Source organism: Triplophysa dalaica, chromosome 14 (genome assembly GCF_015846415.1).
Source record: "Triplophysa dalaica isolate WHDGS20190420 chromosome 14, ASM1584641v1, whole genome shotgun sequence".
Lineage (NCBI taxonomy): Eukaryota > Metazoa > Chordata > Actinopteri > Cypriniformes > Nemacheilidae > Triplophysa > Triplophysa dalaica.
Window position 1 is genome coordinate 3902523 of NC_079555.1, and position 22556 is coordinate 3925078.

The window sequence follows — 22556 nt, forward strand, 5'->3', positions numbered from 1 at the left end:
TTCATTATAGGGGTGGATGATCTCCAGAGTCTTATGAGTTTGAGGAATGCATGAGCTGTACTGGAGAGTGACAGGAGCAGTCAGCCAGCATTGAGTCACAGCGTGTTCAACTCAAGCAAAGACACTTTTCTTCACACCAGAGGCAAACAGCTGCCACGCGCCCCTCCAACCCACACATTCAAAGCATCATTGAAGTGACTTTGCAAGATATTCTGATGAGAGCAAACTCAACCGGCAGTCCAGTCAGTCAGCAGAAGCTTGACGTCCCTCCGGTCGGATTGTAGGGAGTGAGTGAAAGAGACGTTTAGGAGCGTGCGGATGACACCGGAGTGTGTGAGGATGCCACGGTGTGTGTGGACCTTCTTGGTCATGCTCTGCATTACACCACAGATCACATCTGCATCTCAGTCAACAAAAACCGTGTATCCAAGATTACGACTGTCTCATAAAGGTAAGGCAACAGGTGTGTGTGTTGAGGTGTGGAGTGAGAGAGCGAAGTTACTTTATATGTTTGTGAAATTATTAGGTTGTGCTTTAATTATTGGTCATAAATTTAAGACCATTGTGTTTATTAGACAGCAGCTTGGCAATAATGTTATGCGAGTGTATGTTGCTTTATGCTGGTGTATGCATGTTGGTGCAAGTAAGAATTATATACATACTTTTGTTCTATTCTTCCAGATATGAAACGAATGACTAGAATGACATTTTGTTTTTTTTATAAAAATTAATAATCAATCTAAAGATGAAACAAGACTATTCTAAGAATAATGTTGTATTTAATAGTATTAGCTATTGTGAACTAACAACATAAACTAACAATAGAAAATAGAGTTTCTTAGCATTTATTAATCTTTGTTATTGTTAGTTGATGTCAATAAAATTCATACTAGTTGTGCATTAACTAATGTTAACAGATACAACTTTTGAAATATATATATTCTTTAATAAATGCTCAAGTGAACATGAACCAAAATGAATAAATGCAGCAGTATATTGGATTGATTTTAGGTGATGTTAGCTAACGCATTAAATAACGTTAAAGTGATACTTCACCCAAAAATGAAAATTCTCTCATCATTTACTCACCTTCAAGTTGTTCCAAATGTGTATTAATTTCTTTGTTCTGATGAACACAGAGAAAGAGGTTTGGAATAATGCTTATGACCAAACAGATCTCAACACTCATTGACTTCCATAGTAGGAAAAAAACAATGGTAGTGCCCCAGAACTGTTCGCTGTCCTACATTCTTTATAATTTATTTGCATCTGTTTAAAATTTTTGAAGTATTTTCCCTACCGTGCGTGTTGAGATCTGTTTGGTTATAAGCATTATTTAAAATATCTTTCTCTGTGTTCATCAGAACAAAGAAATTAATACACATTTGGAACAAATCGAAGGTGAGTAAATGATGAGAGAATTTTCATTGAGGGGTGAAGAAGATCAGCGGATTCTGTTGCCATCTTTAAGAATCGGCTGAAAACATATCTCTTCCGTCTGCACCTGACTGATCATTTCTGATTTCTATATCTTTTATACATTATCAAAAATAAAGCATGCTTATTTAGGCTTAGCTAAACTAATAAGTACACTGTAGTAGGCTTTGTGAGACATGTTTTTATTGCTCTTATGCTTTTTGTTGTCCTAAAGTTTGACCCAATTGCTTCCATTGTTTACCCAACTTGTAAGTCGCTTTGGATAAAAGCGTCTGCTAAATGACTATTTGTAAATGTAAATGTAAGAATCACTTTAACATATCCCTTCCGTCCTTCTGAAACCTTGTATCTCATATTTCGTGATTTTCATTTTTTGCCACAAATCTTTATTATTAGTCGCCCTTTATGTTTGGTACTGGCATTTGCAATTAAAAAAAACAATAAAAAGTACTTGTCAACTTAGACAACACAGTATGTCGTATTTGTAAAAGCTCAATTCCCTGAAAAAAGGCAAATTTGGACATACAAGGTTTCAGAAGGTAAGCATTTAAATTCTACATTATATCAAGTTCTAAAATGTTATTAAGGGTTATTTACTGAAGTATTATGTTCATTTAATCTCTTCCACATGTAAGTACAGTATGTGGAATTATTTGTGATGATAATGAGTGAAAGTGAAGTTGATCGTGGAATCTATAGATGAAGTCATTTGCATCTGGATTCACTTCTATTTATGTTTATCCTCAATGTTATGGTGGCTGATCCTCTACAATGTGGTTTACTGTTAGCTCAAGCGGTTCACTGAAGGAATGTCAGCTGGTCTTTTTCCTATGCTGGCGTCTCGCATGTTTACAGTGAAACTCTGTGATGGATGGGGGCATCCTTCGTTGATGAACATCCTACTCTCTTCTCCTCTTTTTCTGTCCATCTCTTAACCAACTCACGCTCAATTTCATCCTCTCTGATCGAAATTCTGTGGAAACTTATAAAAATCCACACCCAGCTTCGGTCATGGTTGAGTCTCTATGTGGAATGTCAGTGTAGTGTAAATCATGTCAACGCCTATATGAGCTATCTACCAACACGTTTTGTTTTGACAGAGATGTACACACTCTGTGCTCCTAAGTTATACGGTGCGATTCATTTGGATGAGCTTTTCTTATCACATTTGTCATAATATCGATTCTGACTGTCATAATCACCAGTTCTTTTGGTGCTGCCGGCAAATTGTGATTGACGTGTCGGAAAGGAACCAGCTGGTAGAGGGAAATGTCTCCAGGCAAGGATGAAATGTGCAATGTCTCTTTCCCAATCCTCCTCATAGCCACCTTGAAAGAAATAATGTTTGATTGAAAGTTTTAAAAGATCATCGCTCAGCTTGTTACCGGGGTGATTCTACTCTTATTATCAATCTGTCATTTTTCTGTTTTCAGTGTTTTGTTTGGGGGCTGTTTTTACTGTTTTTAGTGTCACCTTGCATGTCCAGACTGATAAAATTCGCTCCGCTCGGCAAAGCACAAAAGCATATTTGCTCATATCCTATCATTATGGAATGAAAGACATGTAGGGTTTAAAATGTGTGGTCTGTGAGCACAAATTGCCTGGATGCCTCAGAGGTAGTGAAGGTATTTGCAGACCTTGGATGATCACAGGAGGTTGACTTGCGGTTAACCTTATCGAGATTCCCCGTCTCCAAGTCTGCAAAATATAATAAAATAAAGTGTTTTATTTAGGTAAACTATACTAGCTTTTTTGGTCAAATTGAAATGTTACTCGAGGCATACATTAACCAAGCAACAGTGTTGTTGATGTTTTATTTATCAAAGGTCAATCTAAGAACTCTACGACGATATTGTGAGGTAAAATGACTCCCTTTGGTTAAACTGTGATTTCATTCGCCTCGAGTGGGTGTTAAAGGGCCACGCTGGTTCTTACACTTACATTTTCCCCTCCGACAGCTATTGTTACTACCGTAAAATCATTATAAATTCACAGTAGATCTTCTTCAGACTATATGATTCTGTCATTATCTTTATCGTAATGTCTGGTGACCAATATGACTGTATTTAAAGTGGTCATTGAACGCAGCTAAAACGAATATTGTTGTTTGCTTTAGATGTATTCACGATTTAAGGTTAAAAAACGCTGTATTTTCCACACACCGTGCATGTTTGTATCTCCTCTTTGCTCCGCCTCTCTGCAACGTTTGATATTTTACAAAGCTCCTCGCTCTGAAAAGCGAGGTGTGCTATGATTGGCCAGTTCACTAGTGTGTAGTAATTGGTCGAATACTGCACGGAAATGTAACAACTCTTACCATATTAAGAACATCAGGCTATGACGGTACAATGAGATTTACAAGACCACCCACCTTATTTGCATTTAGATTTGGACGGTCTCTATCAAATTGTGTTACGAACTGACGTAGATTCGCCGGGGTGGGATCACACAAGGCGTTTCAGGCAGGTCTGGGTGACCATTCGCTTCTAAATAAAATACATCTTTTGTTCCGACACTTACATTTTGCATGTTTACATGTCTAATACATGCATGGGCAACTTGTAACACACTAAAGATAAAGAAAAACACATATTTCCAGCGAATCAGCCCTTTAACAATAACTGTAGTTAAAGTAGCCAGTGTTATTGTGCTGTAAGTATGCCTTGAGCTGAACATTTTGGACTGTGAATTCTCTGAATGCTTCTTTTGTTTTCTGCTTGCAAAAACATGTTAGAACCTATTTCTACCATTGAGAAGTAGGACACATTTCTTTGTAAATATCTTTGTTCTGTTGAACACAAAAGAATATATCTTGAAGAATGTAGGAAAACAAACAGTTCTTGGGGCACTTCTGACTACCATTGCTATGTTTCCCCAGTGGTGGAAAAGAACTGTTTGGTAACGAGCATTCTTCCAAATATCTTTCTCTGTGTTCAACAGAACATTTATACAGATTTGTAATAACTTCAGGGTGAGTAAATGATGACAGAATTGTATTTTAGTTTTTGGGCAAACTGTCGATTTGAGTCTTTGTTCAGTGTCTGACAGACTAAAGCCGAGATGACATTACGGGACTGTGAGACTACTTGAATTGCTATGGTGCTTACACTACACAACAAGGATTCTTGTCATCTTTCATCTTCTTCTTGTAGCAGCACAACACAACACAATGCAGACAACGTGCGCTAACAACCAGACTTTGGTCAAGAACCAACAACGAAAACACAATTGACCAATTGTGTTGAATTAACGTGTTTATATTAAGTAAATAGAACAATGAGCAAATAATTTTCTAGTTAAAACTTCAAGTTAATCAAAAATAATCATTAAACTTTACTCAAAAGTAAAAGTGTTTCAGGAACTTAAAATATTTAAGTAGAACTTTTTATAAAATTAAGTTTACATTACTTAATCTGTTTGATTATTTTGAACATTTGGGTTTACATTGCAGGTTTGAAAATATCGTTGCGTCTGGGATAGCTCCAGATCACATTACCCTACCTGCTTATACTTATATAAACGAGCTTCGGCGACCGAAATGAGCAACGATTTTTGTCTGACTTTGTCGCAGACCTTAGAAATCTGTCCGCGACTGCAAAATCCAGCCAAAATGCCATAAGAAAATGAGTAAAGATTCAAATTTGCAGACTCGCTTCATTATTTATGCCACATTGCTTGATACTAGTCGGGTGCAAAGTGGAGCCCAATCTAGTATTCCAAATTCAAGCAATTTGTTAAAGTGCAAAGCTTTAAAATGCTTCTCTGCCAATATTGGGCTAAAGTTTGCTTAAAGTCCAACAGAAGTGAGAACTGGCCATGCCAAACACTAATTATGTGTGAAGGAAGCTTATTTTAAAATAAACTTGTTCAATGTTTTGGCTTCATCATCTAACAGCTGAACCAACAACACATTCATAAGGTCTGTAGGTGTTTGAGTGGAATTACGTAGGACGGTGCACATATTTCATATTTATTTTTAAACGCCTTTGGTTTAATGAGGGTAAAGAAAACAACATTTAAGCGTTGCCATTGAAATCTGTGTTATTAGCAGAAGTTGCAACTTGGCGTAAGTGTTTGTTTACGAGGGAGAATAAAGATTTTATGATATCAGCCTAGAAAACTGTCAACCATGCCAACGTCCCAACGCTACATTCCTCTCTGATAGGCAGTTTAATTGTACGCAGGTATTTTCGAGCATATCGGATGTTGAGGCAGGATTAAGTGGTGCAATTGTATGGTCCCCCTACCGCCGTGCCCGAAGGGGCATGTAAAGCAAGTTGCAAGAGTTGTATATTTATTTGAGAGTGAATTGAGTTTAAATCTACTCTAAACATTATTTCAAAACACTTCCAACTGGTCCTCGAGTGTCCGACCCCACTTTGAGGTGATGTCACGCTGTTAAGACACAGTTTGAGTTTCGTGCATTACCTAGTATAAATAAACCACGCTGTCTTCGCCGTGGTATTACGGTGCAGTTACCCCTCGCTAAATTTTAACACGGAGCCCCCAAAAGCTCTCCAGAGCTTTTAGCCCGTGTCCCAGCTACTTATAAATCGTGTCAGTTTCTTATCCTGAATCTCGAGCCCTTCAAACATACAAGCCCTGAAGGACCACCGGTTGGTTCTAGCTATCATCGCGCAAATGGATGTTCAACATTTTACAGTGTTTATTGAAACAGTCTAAACATAACGTATCCGCCCCGAACAACAATATAATCATGAGAAAATAATATATTTTTAATGCAGCTGAATATCTTATACTATATGCTCCCAACTTGGAATTTCCATATTATACAGTCTATAATAACAAGCTTTAGTCGTTTTTCCAGCATCAGTCATCACTTAGCGAATAATTACAGTTTGACCCTTATAAATTGAGTTTTCACCACCCTTTCTGAAAAAGCATGATCTTTAAGTCTTAAATTTTGCTTTGGGATTTGTTCTAACAGAGCTTTTGGCTGCTAGCAAAAAAGACGAAGGTCTGTATTTAATTTTTTTACTCTGTTTTATATTGACATTATAACAGGCCATTAGAGAGCTCATGTTGCGTTTGGGTTCGGCTCATAATCGCTAATGTCACTCAAGTAACTGCTGTAATTTTAAACCCGCCTGAGTGAAGACAGCAAAGCTCAAGGCTCAGATGACTTCAAATGGTTTTACACAGGGTTTTAGCACATTTCTGTAAAAGGGGAATTTCAGCATCCAGGCTGATTAGAAAAAATATTTGAAAAAACATTTTATGTTTTACATTTTGTAAGAGGGCACCATTTTATTCCTTGCATTGTGTCATATGTACAGTAGTGACCTCATGTGATGTCCAGAGGGCATATTGGCCTTCAATTCCTCTTCAGATTAGATTAAACGATCAAAATATAAGAAGTGTGATAAAAATGGAGAACTAAACTTGAAGTTTAATTTGCCAAAAAAGCCTATTGATAGTGTATCCGTGATCGGTGCTTCAACATACAGCTATGGTAAAGTTTGTATTTATTATGCATTCTAAGTAATATCAATCAATATGCAGATGAGTTGTTTTGATTTAAATAATACAGCTATAAAAATATAACACAATAAACATTAACTTAAAAAATGAAAAGACCACTCCAGTTTTGTCTTTTATCTTCTGAAAGTATTGTCGTTTGAATTTCAACAGAAACGAACCTCAGAAATGCAAAAGACTGAGAGAATGCAAAGATGCAAAAAAACGAGAAAAAAGCGTATTCTATCAAATATTCATTTTTGATCTTTGCATCTTTTTCATCATTTTGATCAGTTTGTCCTGTTTACATTTTATGAAAACAAATGCAAGTAAAAACATATTCCTTTGGAAGAAATGTTGTCGCTGTGTTTTCTTAAACACATTTCCATAAATATTAAATTCAGAAAAACTGAAAATAATTTTGGAGTGGCCTATTAACGTTGTCTTGAATAATATATTGGATGATGTCAGTTTTCCAAAGCTAGACATCATGTTTGGCCACTTCCGTGTATGCTGCCCTTGTGTTATAAATTGACATAATCAGACAAACTGTTTAACTATTTGTCATTCCGAAAGCCGGTTTCCCTTTGAGTCACAGCACACTGCACTTGAAAGGGAGAGGATTTATACAAGCAAACCTCCTGTTGTTTCATCACACAGACATTGTATCCATGCTGCATGTGATTTGCCGGCCCGCGGGTCATTGCGTAATTAATGATGTTCTTGAGCGAGAGTTTGTGCTTTAGTTTGGGTCCCTGCCACTTCCTGCCCCCACTGTGTCTTTCTCAGTATTTCCTCTGACAGTTATCAGATGTCTATTTAGCCAATAAACCCATCATTTCCTTTCAAGCAGGGTAAATGACGTGTCGTCATGGAGACAGATTTTATATAGGCAAGAGGATGGGAAGGAAGAAATCCTGGGTTTTAATGAATTTAACAAAGATTACAATCAGCACAGGATAGAACTGAGAGACCGACATATGTCCCGAAAGGATAAGGGTTTTCTTTGATTCACAGCCATTGAAATGAATGCTCATTTGGGATTACCTGACTTTAGAGATCTGGTATTGACCGGAGAACAATGTGTCCATCAATCTCATGATCACTCACATCAATGACACCGTACGATCGTTCTACATGAAACAATGGTCTGGAATTTTACAGTTACAAACATTCAAGTTTCACGGTTCATGAGATGTCCGCTTATCTGTAGAATGTAGCCTATTCCATTAAAGACAATTCAAAATATATTTTCAAATTCTTTTACCTTCAACTAAGGTTTAACTTTTTTTGTCATGGATTTCTAAAGCTTCTCCATCAAGGTTAAAACAGAAAACAATAAATCTGTTTCATGAACTAAAGTCTTCATCTTTCAACTAGTTGGTTGTCTGTGTTGAAAGAGGCATTTTTCCATCTGCCATGTACGTGCAGCCGTGCTGTGTGTATCCAACGCTTGTGTGTCTTGAACAGTTATTCCAGGTGGGAGGAAATTACAGGGAATAAAACCGTGGAAATACCCTCAGTTTAATTTCAAAGGATACCACTTAAAATGTGTGTTTATCCCTGTCCATGCCAAGACATTGAATTGACAGACTATCTTCCTAAAACAGGTTTGAGGTTAAGAAGTGAAAAGCTCATAAATATAACATAGCTGCATGATTCCTGTAAAAAGGAATTGAGAGGAATTCAGTTGTGATAACAGAAATTAAAATATTTTTCACAGAAGATTTTACAAGTTGGCTTGCTTAAGCATGTTATCAGTATTACCGCTTCACATACATTGAATTGAGTTGAGCATGATTGAGAACTTGAAATGAATGTCTTGAGATGCATTTCCCAAACACATCGTTGGCCAGCTTAGTAGAAACTATTTTAGTTAAAGAGAGAGTTCACCCAAAAAATGAAAATTCCAACCTTATTTATTCACCCTCTGGTTATTTCTAATCTGTATGACTTTCTTTCTTTTGCATAACACAAAAGAAGATATTTTGAAGAATGTTGCTAACTGAACAATGCACAGTGTTACCCATTGACTTGCATTGATTTTGTATCCATACAATAGTAATGTATGGGTACAGCCATTGTACACTTACCAACATTCTTCAAAATATCTTATTTTGTGTCATGCAGAAGAAGGAAAGTCAAACATATAAGCAAAAAAAGCAAAAGAAGCCTCCTAACATTCAAAATGTAATGTTTAGTACTTTCATTTAAATTGCATGTAATATCTATTCATTCAATCTATTTATTTCTATGATAATATTTCAATTGAATGATTTCAAATAATTTCAATCTTTTTTTATCTGCATTATTTCTTTAGTAATGTATCGTAGTAGGGTGCTTATTCAGTGAGACACGTCATTGAACAACAAACACACCCCTGTGATATTATAAACCAAGCTTAATAAAATTGAGACAAATAAAATAAACTTTTTCTACGTGCTTTCAAAGAAGAAAATTGCCAAAAGTTGTAATCTTACATGGGTCTAATTAGCAACAAGTCCTCATTTCTAATACGTGATGTGATATGTTTGGCATTGTTGAGCACATCATAAGCGTGCTCTGATGGTCTTGGGAGATATTAGTACTATACATATCCATCAGTTTTAGCTCGAACATAATTCCCTTCAGGAAATGTCCAGTTCCACAGAGATGACTTCATGTTGTTCTACAATTCTCATTTTGCCAAATTTTAATTTAGTGTGAGGAAAAACGTACTAGCTTCAAACACTATTGAAATCTTCATTTACCTCACAACGATAATCGACACATCTAGAACTCGTTCCATGTGTGTATCTTCATCTTCACGCACACCACAGCACGCTCCCTCAGGAGTACGTGACCTCTGCCTCCCCTTCCCTTCCTCCTGAGTGATTGACACAAATCCTTTAGACGCAGGCAGACGTACATTGTGTGTTTGTGTATTTGACAATTTCCTCCGTATCAATGCAGCACGTGTCTGGGCAGATAACGGAAGTTAATCTGGTAGCCGCTGTTGAATCGCCAGTAGCATGTTGTTCTAGTCAAAACTGCCTGGAAATCAAAATACCTGTCAGTCTTTGTTAACTTGATTGACCGGTCGAAAAGACCCAAGCCCGTGAAAAGGGGTTGGGGGAGTAGATGGGGCATTTCCCCCCTCAACAATCTTTTTTGAAGAGTGGCTCAATTTTACATTACATTTACATGTATGCATTTGACAGACGCTTTTATTAAGTGACTTACGGTCGAACTAAAGAAAGAATTCCATAACAGGAGATCTTTACGATGTAAAGCAGTAAAAACATCATTCAGCGCACATCTATTTCTTCAGCTCTCTCATGTTTTGCTCACATGTTTATGGAATTATTCCGTAATCTCACTTTATCTCCCTCTCCTCCTCCTTATCTCTGCTCTCTCATGACATATCTCCACTGTTGCATCGAAGTGGGGTCTCTTTCGTACTAATGTGCCACTGTTGCTTTAAGATGCTTTTATCTTACTCTCATAACCTACGTGCCAAAAAGCACAGACAAAACACCTCTTTGTAGTATCTCTACAGAGTCATTGTTTTATCATGGAGATTAAATGAGAACATATTGCGATGTTGCCCTTGAAATATTTAAATGATATAATCATGGCAAAATATGTCGAATGCACTTTTGGTGTTAAATGTATCCATTTAAAATGTGCATTAGAAAAGAAACATGATAAAAGTGCAACCTTATTTAAACCATACTGTCTGTATTCTCATAAATGATAGTGTCTGGTAATTGTATTTTGTTATTTAACATGTTCCCCATTCGCTAAATTACCGCCTGGAAATACTTCCTCTCATGCAGTGTTTGAAATCTACATTCGGTTTATTTTCTCATATTAGCAGTTTCCTATGTTGTTATGTAAAACAGAAGGCAGGTTGATGTTAGCCAGTCTCCTTTTTCTGTATGACAGCTGTAATTTAGCATAGGTTAAAAGTACAAATAACACCAGTCAGAGTGAATCAAACATACATAACGCACAATACGGTGCGAGGGCTTTGTTATTTGAGACCCCAGGTGCCACCATCTTAGAAGGCCACAGTGAAATGTGGGCCATAGATTAGGGACATCTATGTGTCTGCCCGCCCACAAGAATAACAGCCCGCTGGAATTTAAATATAAACCTTCAGCCGTGTGTTTGTAGTTTGTTAAGTTTGATCATTGTAAAATTTTCTGTCCATAGGCGGCTTTATGGGACGCACGCGGCTGGTCTGTGTTTGGTTAAATAACATTTTATATATACGCATGTTTTTATTCTTATCGTATATTGCTGGTATGAAATTTATTTAAAACTACTCAACAGTTATTGATTCTTTGAGGATTTCTACCGGATGTTAAATTTGGGCCACATAACATTTTTTTTGTTGTCGCTGAAACCGTCTATAGGTGTTTACATATGATAGACATATCCGGTACAAATGCCTTAATTGTTATGAGATGCAAGCGCAGGCTTGTAAAATGCTTTATTTCTGAATAAAAAAAAATATTTTAGTAAGTAACTATGCTTGAATTGAAGCATCTTTTAGTCTTTTTGCATTCTTTTAATCCAAAATTAAAACCTTAACACACCCATATTCTCATTATTATAATGTGACGTAGAGCCTAATGATTTATTTGTAAAGTAGTTACGTGAATTATTTATGTGACTTACTGCAGACATGCTTTATAGATGTGTCCCTTCATTTGCAAAAAAGCAACAAGCTCTTGGAGAAAGAGTTTATTGTTGGTAAATCTAAACTGAAGATCAATGTCTATTGATTTATTATAATAGAGGGCAGCATTTCGATTACTCCGTGACCGTGTGTGCTTTATTTATTTATTTAGCTTTAAATATTGAATGCACTATTGCCATTCAATAGAGATGGCTTTTTGTCTTTGAAGGATATATGACATAGACCCACACTCTGTCTGGGAGAAGGCAAAGATCATATTCCCAACGACGGGATAACCCTTATGATAATTACCAGGGTTAGCAGGTTAACACAGTCAATATGCTGTCTTAGGACACAGAGTCTTCAGTCTTCTCTGCTCAGAACGAGAACAGTCCAAAGCTATGCGCTCTTAAGTATTTAACCTTGGCTTTCTGCCTCCTTGTAAAAAAAAGTTAATTCAAATAAAACCCATTTGTGAATACAAGCTTGCATTATTATACAGTAAGAAAAATATGATTTAAATGTCCAGTGTTTGAAATTTAGCAGCATCTAGTGGTGAGGTTTCAAATTCCAACCAATGCTCACTCCACCCGTTCCCGTTCGAAGCACTACGGTGGCTGACAACATCTAAGATGTCATCACTTTTTCGCTTCTTTCCCAAAGGAAATAACATATTTACCAAACACGCTCTCCAAAATAGTTTGTCCGTTTAGGGCTACTGTAGAAACAACATGGTGAATTCCATGTAAGGGGACCCGCAGGGTATGTAGATAGAAATATCTACGGCCATATAAACAAAACGCTTCATTATGTAAGCTCTTTATACACCTCTGAAGACATATTATGTATATTATAGAACAATTGCATTTCTGACAATAGATCCCCCAAAAAAACAACACATTGGACCTTTAAAAATTACTTTTTCTTTAAATGAAAGATGGAGAAGTCCTAGTGACAGATGAAAGCAGAAAGCTCTCATTCCTCTTGGGATGAAAGCACTTTCCTATCTCTGACAGACGCTAGCCCCTCAGCGAAGGGAGTGGATGTCTATATCCGTAATCACCCTATCTTTACTCCTAAATCTGTAATCTTCCCCTCTCCAAAGCCCTCTTTAGGGAGAACAGGCACGTCTTTAGACCTGCTCACCAGAGCCGTTGAGAGGGAGAGTCGCGACAACTGAAATTAATCCGCGTGTCATGCGATTTATGGAGCCTTCAGATAGTTCCAGGAAGTTATCTTTAGTTTAAATGCTTTATTTCTTTCATTTTTTTATTCAAGATTAAACGCATGATAGCCGCAGCTTCATGCGTTAATAGTAACTTCCAGGAAGTTTTGAGAGGCTCCGTGAACTACAATTGCTGTGAAAATAAACGTTCCATTTGGAGTCAACCGAGTTGACGCAACTCTCTCTCTCAATGGGTCTGCTTCTCACCCGCATTTGAGTTTCATATGACTTAGGCAGAGGAAACAGGTCTTTAGTTTGGCATACGGGTAAATACAGAGAGTACACCCTGTTCGGCACGATGGGATTTGGATTAGAGCGGATTTTGGGTTATTTTCCATTTTATGAGATGTGTGGTCGGAGATTGACATTGTTTTCTTTACGGAATGTTTGGCTAATATGTGTATAAAGTGTGTAACAGAGTTATTGGGACAACATCAGTGAATCAGACAGCTACAAATAACATCTATAGACCAAATGTTTCTTGCCAAAGCATTTTGGGAGGTTAAAACTGTGTTCTTGATAAAGAGCCACCTTAGATTCTATGAGCCTTTTTTTCAAAGTTTCTTAAATAGAAGTGCACTGAAGAGTTCCAATAAATGTGACCTTAAGTTTAATAAATATTTTATGTTACAACATCAAACGTGTTTTACAGATGGCTGTCATTACACATCATTATTGGTCATTCGAGCACTATGTCCCGCACAAATCTGCTGGTTGAATGTGCTTTTTCACCTCAATTTCCGCCACCCGTCCCTCCCTACTAAGCCTAATGGTACGACCCTTGCCAGGTCAGGGGCACAGAGTTAGTAATGGTGAGGGGTTAAGCTCATTGCCTCAGGGGGAGTTCAGAGTTATTGTTTGACTTGTGTTGTGCAACTGTGCAATTTGCTGTTTGTTCACGACATAGGGTCTTATAATAAACATTATGACTCATGGATCTTTTCATTTGGTCTCATTGTGGTTAATAAATAATTATAAAAGAGTAAAGGGCAACCAAAGGACAGTACAATCACAAGTTAAGCCTTTCAAATTTACATGTCTTAAATTACTGCTGTTTTCTTTCTAGCAATCCAAGTAAGAGGCCAAACAAATAGATTTAAGAAGCTCATAATGAAATTGAAGTGGCCTGGGGAAATTAAGTTCTTTTATATAGATTGAACATAAATCAAATGACGGGTCAAATAAACATCAATAAGGCCCGAGACCTTGTTATAAATCGGAGTGGATGAATATGAAAATCATTGTGTTCCGGCAACGTCATCCAATCTGTTTGTCATTTTGCTGTATGTATGGTAAGGGAACTGGAAATTGAATCTTGGGGCACGCAACGCTGTCACCCGGTTTCTTTCATTGTGCTCTTGGTTAACACATGTGCACCACAAGTTTAGGATAGAAAGTGGTTAGATTGACACCTTAAAAGCGAAGTGTTTATAATTTCGAACAGCTTGTGAGACATTGTTTCATAGACTTGCAATATGGTGACCCTCTGGGTATCATGAGGTTTTGTTTATAGGACACAAGGAAAATTTTGCGTAATATATTACGCTTCCAGAAGTCTTCGACCACCAGTGAAATCTTTTTTCATTTTGTAAAGTTTTCAGTGTAATAATTTAAGTTAAAGAAATTGAAAATGACTCAATTTAGTATCTATCTATTTAACTTAGTATATTTTATCTACAGTGTGTAGTATTCATCTATCTTAAAGGCACAGTTCACCCAAAAAATGAAAATTCTGTCATCATTTGCTAACCGGACAACGACGGTACCCATTCACATTCATATTGCATTGACACAAAACCAATGCAAGTCAAAGGGTACCGCCGTTGTTTGGTTACCAACATTCTTCAAAATAACTAATTTTATGTTTGTTTACAGAAGAAAGTCATAGAAGTTTGAAATGGCAAGAGGGTAGAGATTAAATCATGACAGAAGAAATGTAATTTTGGGGCGCACTATCCCTTTAATATTTTATGCCTTTTGCTTGAAAACCTGATCCAAGTTTTGCCATCTGCTCTTTTATCTGAAGACGCTGGTCAAAGTCACAAATTTTTATTTGATTAGCGACCTAGAAATAGTGCGGAACATTAAACATTTCTTTGTCCAGATTTTTCAGAAACTCCCAAAACATTATTTCTAGGTCAAAATAACATTCTCAAAGTTAGATTTGTTGCGTGGACTGATTTTATATAGACAAAAAGACAAAAGTAGAGAAATGTATGAACCCTTCTGACATCTAAATGAACTTGAATTGTGTGTGGGTGTGTTTTCTCGTTTGCATGTTCTCTTAGGCACATCCATTAACCGCAGGGCTCGTAAACCTAATGAGAGACACATTGAATGCGTTTCAGAGGAACTGACCACAGACTCCTAAAATGTGATCAAAGTCTATTTAAAAGTCTTTGTCCTTGTAAAAATCGTTCTGGTAAATCCACTCTTATCTACCTTTAGTCTCCTTTCTATCAAAGTGTTCCTCTGCTAGCTTTCCAACAGTATTTTTTATATCTTACAAACTGGTGAACGTTATGACGAGTAATTTCCACAAAACACTACTTCAGCGGAGTTCAGTCTCCAATGGTGTGTGGCGGGATTCTGCCATTTCTCAGTGTAAAGCAAACAGAGACCATTTAAAATTAAAAACACGTTTTGTCATTGGGTGTGTACGTCTTGAGGGCCAACTCACACACGCTGAATAAATCAGAAGGTCAAGACCAATGTGAAGGCAACTCCCCCCGGAGCAACTAAAAAAACACACAAACACGCTCAGGAACTCTGTCATAAGTCATTAACACGCCAATTCATACAATTCCAATTTCTGTCATATCATGATTCACCGCACCAGTGTGCTACAGTATGTCTATCTTTGGGCACATACATATTTGGTAGGTCTAATCCTATTTTGTCTTTCTGACTGCACTTTGTAGTGGAAAGCAATGCAAGAAACCAAAGATTGGAGTCGTGAGCCTTATAAGTTTGAAAAGACTAAAGATGTTATAGTTTGCATGCAGGACCCAAACAACTTAATTTTAATAAGCCAGACATTTTTGATCAACCAGCTTTGAACAAACTCCAACTAAACTCTAATAAAATGAATTGTGTGACACATTCAGTCTCCCTAAACTGTATAGGAACACCCCGGCAACCAACTTGTTTCTTGTTTGTTTGCAGAGCTATGGGATTTGAACAGAACGTGGGTGTTTCAGACTGGTGGAGGACATCTACAGCACTACAGTGTGTTACTGGATGAGACTCGGGAAAGACTGATCATCGGAGGAAAAGATGTCCTCTATTCCCTCAACCTGGAGCGCATTGCTGCCCCTCACAAAGAGGTCGATAATTGCACCCCACAGTTATTGACAAAGTTCGACACGTGTGTGTGTTTGTGAATGTGGCATGATTGGTTTCATTAATAAGAGTATTTTTAATAAATACAATACATTTTAGAATAAAATCATGCACACTTTATATATAGACAATTGTAAAAGGCAGACAAAAGATTTTATGGTTGCCACCATATGCCGCCTTAAAATTCAGGAATGTTCACCAATACACATTGATTCCATTTCTATTGATAGTTGCATTGAAACAATGGCTTAAAATGGACTACGAGGGGAAATTTGGTCAAAAGTTTGGAAACACTTACTCATTCTTCATTAAGATGTTAACTTCTAGAATAATAGCAGACTCATCTTAACTATGAAGTAGGACGATTGTAGCTCTGGGACTTGTATCTTGTGATTTAAAAACATCTAAAATGAATCAAAACTGTTTTATTTTATATTTTACCATCTTTAAAGTTGCTACCCTTTGACTACAATTTGCTAAATCATTATCTTGGCATTTTATAAGGCATCTATTTGAGGTCTTACCCAGGGAAGGGATTTTAAAGAGTCCTGAAGAATTTCCCAATCTATTCAGGATCCCTTTTTCTTCATTATTAGACAATAATCCATTGTCATCCATTGAAAAATATTTTCTATTTTCTAATAAAAGAAATGAACATGTTGGCACAGATTTTTTGTCTACAAAACTAATTGGAGACATTTAAGTCTGCACCATAACATTCAATGATTTGTAAGACCTTTCCAAACATTTCAGTCAATGGTTTCCAAACTTAGTACATTTACATAATATGAAAACAGGAATGTTCTATAGGATATTGTGAGTTAAATATGTGTCCTGGTTATACAGAGATCAAGAATGATAACAATGACAGTATTCAGCCAAGCGGAAAGACCCCATTTTTATTCTGCAACGACATTCCCAGAATCCCATTTCCTCTTCTTCTGTTTCAGATTCGCTGGGCCAGCTCTGAAGAGCAGGTGGGGAATTGTTTAATGCAAGGCAGAGAGAAGGTAGATCTTGTTTATATTCTGTAAATACGATGAGGTGATATCATGTTGCATATGTGCAGTGTTCATGAACTGTATGCATTAAACCTTTCTTTCTCTCTCTCTCTCTCTCTCTTTCTCTCTCCGTTTTTCGGACTCATAGCCGGAGTGTGCTAACTACATTAAACTGGTGCAGCAGTATAACAGCACCCACCTGTTAGCGTGTGGAACTGGCGCGTTTAACCCCATGTGTGCTTATATCAGAGTGGGACATGGAAGTGAGGTAAATCTGCTTTACAGACTCCAAACTGCTCCACACCTTTTCTTTCACACACAAAGTGAACAAACATGATATTTTTGTTATGTTTGAGTCACCACTGACGTGAAGAAACGCCTCAGCGACCACAGCACCTTTGAAGGTTTTTATTGTTTGTGAAGCAGACTGTGGTAATTGGAGGAAGAGGGAGAAAACACGGTCAGCTTCTACATGACCTGTCTGTGTCCCTTATTCCAGAAAACTTGAGGTCTTTTTGTGTTCTTTGAGGAATGTGATAAACATATGAAACAGATCGAATATTATTTCTCCCTCGGTGTACTGGAAACTACCCGTGTGACTGTAACATTAACTGTAGTCCACACGTCAAGTGTAGATGTCGCCACATCAAATAAATCCGGTTATTGAAAATGTTTCACATCTTAAGAAACTGAAACATTGGACAAGTTTTGTTTCCTGATATCATTGACTGTAAAAGGGTCCAGATGCTTTGCGTCACCCAGCGGTTGAGGGCTGTCTGCTAGCGTGATGACTGGAATTCACCTCTGTTGAGGTTTTGGTTGGAATGAAAATACTTCTACATTGTCGTTCAAAGAATGTCGAATATCTGGTGGTTTCGAGACGGATGAAAATGTGACCTACATTATAAGGAAGTTTTTTCATCCAGTATTTAGTTACAGAAAGTAGCAAAAGTGAATAACGACCAGCATGAGTCTGGCCTGAATGTTCTACTTTATTCAGCATAGAGGAGCATTCTTAAAATGAAGTTTAGGAGAAAAAAATATATTTTTTTGGCAACTTTAACCTGCAACGAACGTCTGGTCTCCAGCGAGACCGGGAGCGTTTGTTTTCATACGTGTGTGACGGGAAGTTTGATCATTCTCACTCTGTAAATATCTCCTACCAAACAATCAGACAACCAAAAACAAACATCCCCATCCTCCCATGAGAGCCGCAGTCAAATTACAGAGCGTCTAATAACAGAGAAGAGAGCATTATTTGAACGAACAAGAGAAGGAAAGCGCAAAGAGCAGACGTTTATTTGAAGAAAACCGAGATTTTTTTTTCATCGTGCCAGGAGGCCTAAGGACTCACAAAACGTTTCTCTCAGCTTCAGTCCATCTGAGGTTTCTCAGAGAAGATTCCATTCTCACCTCATTCAGTGTTTTTAATCCTAACCAGGCGCAAAGATCAGAAATGTGGGAATGAGAGTAGGAAGTACTTCTGGACTCTCTGACCCTCGCGCAGAGGTGACGGCGAGCCAGAGGCGTAAGATCAGAGAAGGTTTAATTACAGGAGACAAGCTTCAGCGGGGTGCCTGATAACTCCAGCGCTGAGCTACACGCTGCAGGCACACGCCTCGGTTTAGGGTGTAGCTCTCTTTTTCCAGATTGTAATGAGACGCGAACGAGACGCATGTGCTCTGTTTTCAGATATACGCATGTAGACGAAGATGGATACATGCGCACATTTACACACTCGACCCCGGAGTGCTGCGATGACACAGCGCAGATGTTGCCATGATGACAGGCAGTGCTGATAAAGCTACAGACACAAACCAGAACCCGAGAGAGAGAGAGATACATACCCACATGTGCACACATTCCTCCCCTAACATTAGAAATCAAAGTGGCCTTCTGCACATCACCTGATACATCCCAGCACAGGTCCACTCTCACGGTCTGATCTTTCACTAAAACCTACACTTTTTCATCGGCTTTACACATACTTGTGTACAAAAGCGCACACTGTATCTTCTTACGCACATGAAAGCTCTTACCTCATCCACACCTTTAATAAATAGAGGTCCACATTCCCTGCAGGATGCATGTAAGACCCTACTGGATTTGTTGCAGGAGTGGGTGGTATTCTTGTAGTCGGAATTTATAGTAGTAGTCGGACACTTTTATCCATTTACAATCTATGTTTTTTATCAGTACACTCTCAAAAATGAAGGTGCTTTATGATGCCATTGAAGAAGTTTTTTTGTCTAAATGGTTACATAAAGAACCTTTAACGTCTGAAGAACCTTCTCAAAAAGTGTCTTTGTGGTGGAAAAATGCTCTAAAATTGTAAGAAAGAGATGGTTCTTTAAAGAATCTTGACTGAATGGTTCTTTGTAGAAACTGAAATGATTATTCTATTGCATCGCTGATGTAAACACCTTTACTTTGAAGAGTGTTTGTGCGTTCCTTGGGATTGAACCCATGACGTTTGTGTTGGTAGCATGATATTCTGTGATATTAAATGAATTCTCAAGAATTTCTCAAACTAAGCTCAGATTTGCCTGGAATGAAATCATAAGACAATATTTTGAAGATTTCGATATGAACTCATAATTTACTCATTTGTTTTACTTACTCTACTGTCATATAACATCTCCAAACTTTTCATAAATTTTAACAGTCGTCTCATTTGTTTTTAATTTTTATTCACTGAAGCAATTTTATGAGAAACATCTGAGACCAAGTTGATACATTAATGAAACAAACTCTGGGTTAGTTCTCTATTTAAAGGTTAAATGAATTGTGTAATAAGTGATTGTTCAATGTCAGAAATCACAACAGTGAAATGCTGAACACTTAAGTTTGGACAATTATGAAACATTTTTAAGTTGGAAATGTAATAAGATGGACTAGCGTTTTTGTAAAGACTATAGTCAGGTGCACTCTAACAGAAGAGGTGCTTCAAAAGGTTCTTTGATAACATAGAAGAACCTTTTGGTTCCACATAGAACCTTTAACATCTCAAGAACCTTTCTGTTTCAAAAAAGGTTCTTTGTGGTGAAAAGACGTTCTTTAGATAATAAAAAAGTGATGGAGAGATGGGTTTTTAAGGAACCTTTGACTGAATGGTTCTTAATGGAACCGAAAATAATGTGTGAAATGAAATTCCTGTGTGCTGGATGGAAAAAACAGTCGGTCGCACACCGACCTGTTGCATAAACACGCACAAATCACTCGTTCCTGCAATTTCCAACCTTGAAATTCACGCACCTGTCAGTTTTAAGGCGCTTTCTCTCCTTACTCCCCACCTCATTTAACCCCCCTTCAGTCCTTTTAACTTCAAGCAGTCGTACCCAAACGTCATGCAAATGAGAACCATGTGTCAACCAACAAACTGTGTGCGTGAGTTTGTGTCTGCGTGACTCCTGGAGGGTTTCGTTCGTCAGCCTCGGGAAAGAACTGCACCTGATTGAGCTGATTATCATGTGAATCCCTTCTTCAGATGATTCAACCCATCCGCAACATGGAAATGACTGCAGGCATGATATGCACACGCACGGCCATGTGGCGCCCGCAGGATCCAAATGTAACAATCACAAGACTTTGTTAAGCAAGATGTGTATATGTTGATGTCTTCGTTGAATGTACCACAGCAGACTGCTGTTATGATTTACACCAGTAGCAGCACGCTTTATCAAATAAAACTGAGGTTATGGATTCGGCTAAGGATTTGTTTCCATGGCTGCTTTGTATGAAGCGAAAGGGACGCATTATTGGGTAAAAAGCGTCTACCTGCTGAAAGAGAGATGAATGATCCGGTGAGAAGTAGTGATGGATGAACTGGTGTTGTGTGTCTGGTGTTTTTTTCACTAAGATCACACGGCGTGAGGAGACATAAATCAAGCTTGTGAAGACCTGCTCGGTGATGCTGTGTTGCATAGCTGTGTTGTTGCTTATACCGTCATCTACTGGTTAAAGATGAGATTGCAGAAAGGAGGAGAAGATGTGCTACTTCAAAGATAATTTGTATGTGGGAAGGGACCGAAGTGTGTGTGTGAGTCCTTTTAATGGTTCGCCTGAAGAGAAGAAATAAAAAAATGTTTAACATCGTTTTGTGACCCTACAATGGAATTCAATGGGAGTCATTCTTCTAAATATCTTCTGCAAGGCAAAGAAAGTCATACAGGTTTGGAATGACATGAGGGTGAACAAATGATAAAACAATTTTATTTCATGGGTAACTACTTCTTCAGTCATTTAGATCGCTAAATAATGTGTGTGTGTTTTCCAGAAGGAACGAGAGTTCAGCTTGGAGTCTGGTCACATCGAGAGCGGCAGGGGAAGATGCCCATTCCATCCCAGCAGCCCATCAGCATCCACCGTGTACCGTAAGCATTCATCCGTTCTCACAGAGCTCTTTCTAAAGAAAACCTCTCCTCCATCATCTCGTCTATTTGCGATTCTCAGTCTATTCCCTCCTCTCTTTCATTCCTTTCTGGTTTTATATTCCTTTAACTTCCCCCCTTCCGATTCTCTCCGGAGTTTGAAAGCGAGAGTGCGTTCTGAGCCAGGGGCCACCGAGTGCGAAAGCTCTTCAGAGCACACTTCAGCCTGAACCCATCAGAGCGCTCATTCAGATGGAGGGGAGGGATATGATTGGAGGGAAATCGAGATGCGAGTTTGATGACTTCCTCTCCGACAGCAGCTGCTGTGAGAGGCGGTTTGTCTTCATCTAGGTTATTAATTCCGAGGCTCCCGCAAGCCCAGAATCACGATTGTTCGAATGAAGGAAGTTTGAATGTTGAATTAATTCGCCCTTGAGATCAATATATTTTGATTTAAGAGTGGGCAGCACTTAGGGACAAAAATCAAGGGCTTCAAAAAATCTTAACCAGTGGCTGCAGTGCCACCCTGTGGTGTCTTAATGTATAACAATCAAAGGAACAACAAAGATGAGAACTTGAAGGGATAGTTCACCCAAATTCTTTCTCGTCATTTCAAACCTGTGTGACTTTCTTTCATCTGCGGAACACAAAAGAAGATATTTTGAGGAAACAATTTTAGCCCCAATTGACTTGACTTCCATTGTATGGATGGGCACAAAACCGTCGATATTTCTCAAAATATCTTCTGTGTTCCAGACAGGTTAAAACTGGTTTTGAATGACATTGGGATGAATAAATGATGACAGAATTTGAACTTTGGGTGAACTTTCTCTTTAAAATATATTAAATCATGTGAAGTCATAGAAGTCACGTGACTGATCACTTTAGATTAGAAATCTAAAGCAGATATAACACAGAAAATTCTGTTTAGACGTATGCATTTGACAGACAGTTTTAAACAATCCATTCTACAGTGCATTCAAGCTATGCAGCTTTTGATATCGGTATATGTGGTTTCTTTGGGAATCAAACCCAGA

The 22556-nt window shown here is 37.9% G+C and overlaps 1 protein-coding gene across 1 annotated transcript in view; it reads left to right on the forward strand.

The window, feature by feature from the left end:
* The window catches only part of sema3e (sema domain, immunoglobulin domain (Ig), short basic domain, secreted, (semaphorin) 3E), a 37547-nt gene continuing 14991 nt past the window's right edge, over positions 1-22556 (forward strand). The window contains exons 1-5 of the mRNA XM_056766620.1: positions 1-451; positions 15972-16132; positions 17099-17158; positions 17298-17417; positions 21426-21522. Of these exons, the coding sequence (XP_056622598.1) occupies positions 319-451; positions 15972-16132; positions 17099-17158; positions 17298-17417; positions 21426-21522 (571 nt within the window). The 5' untranslated portion in view covers positions 1-318. The remainder of the gene's footprint in view (positions 452-15971; positions 16133-17098; positions 17159-17297; positions 17418-21425; positions 21523-22556) is intronic.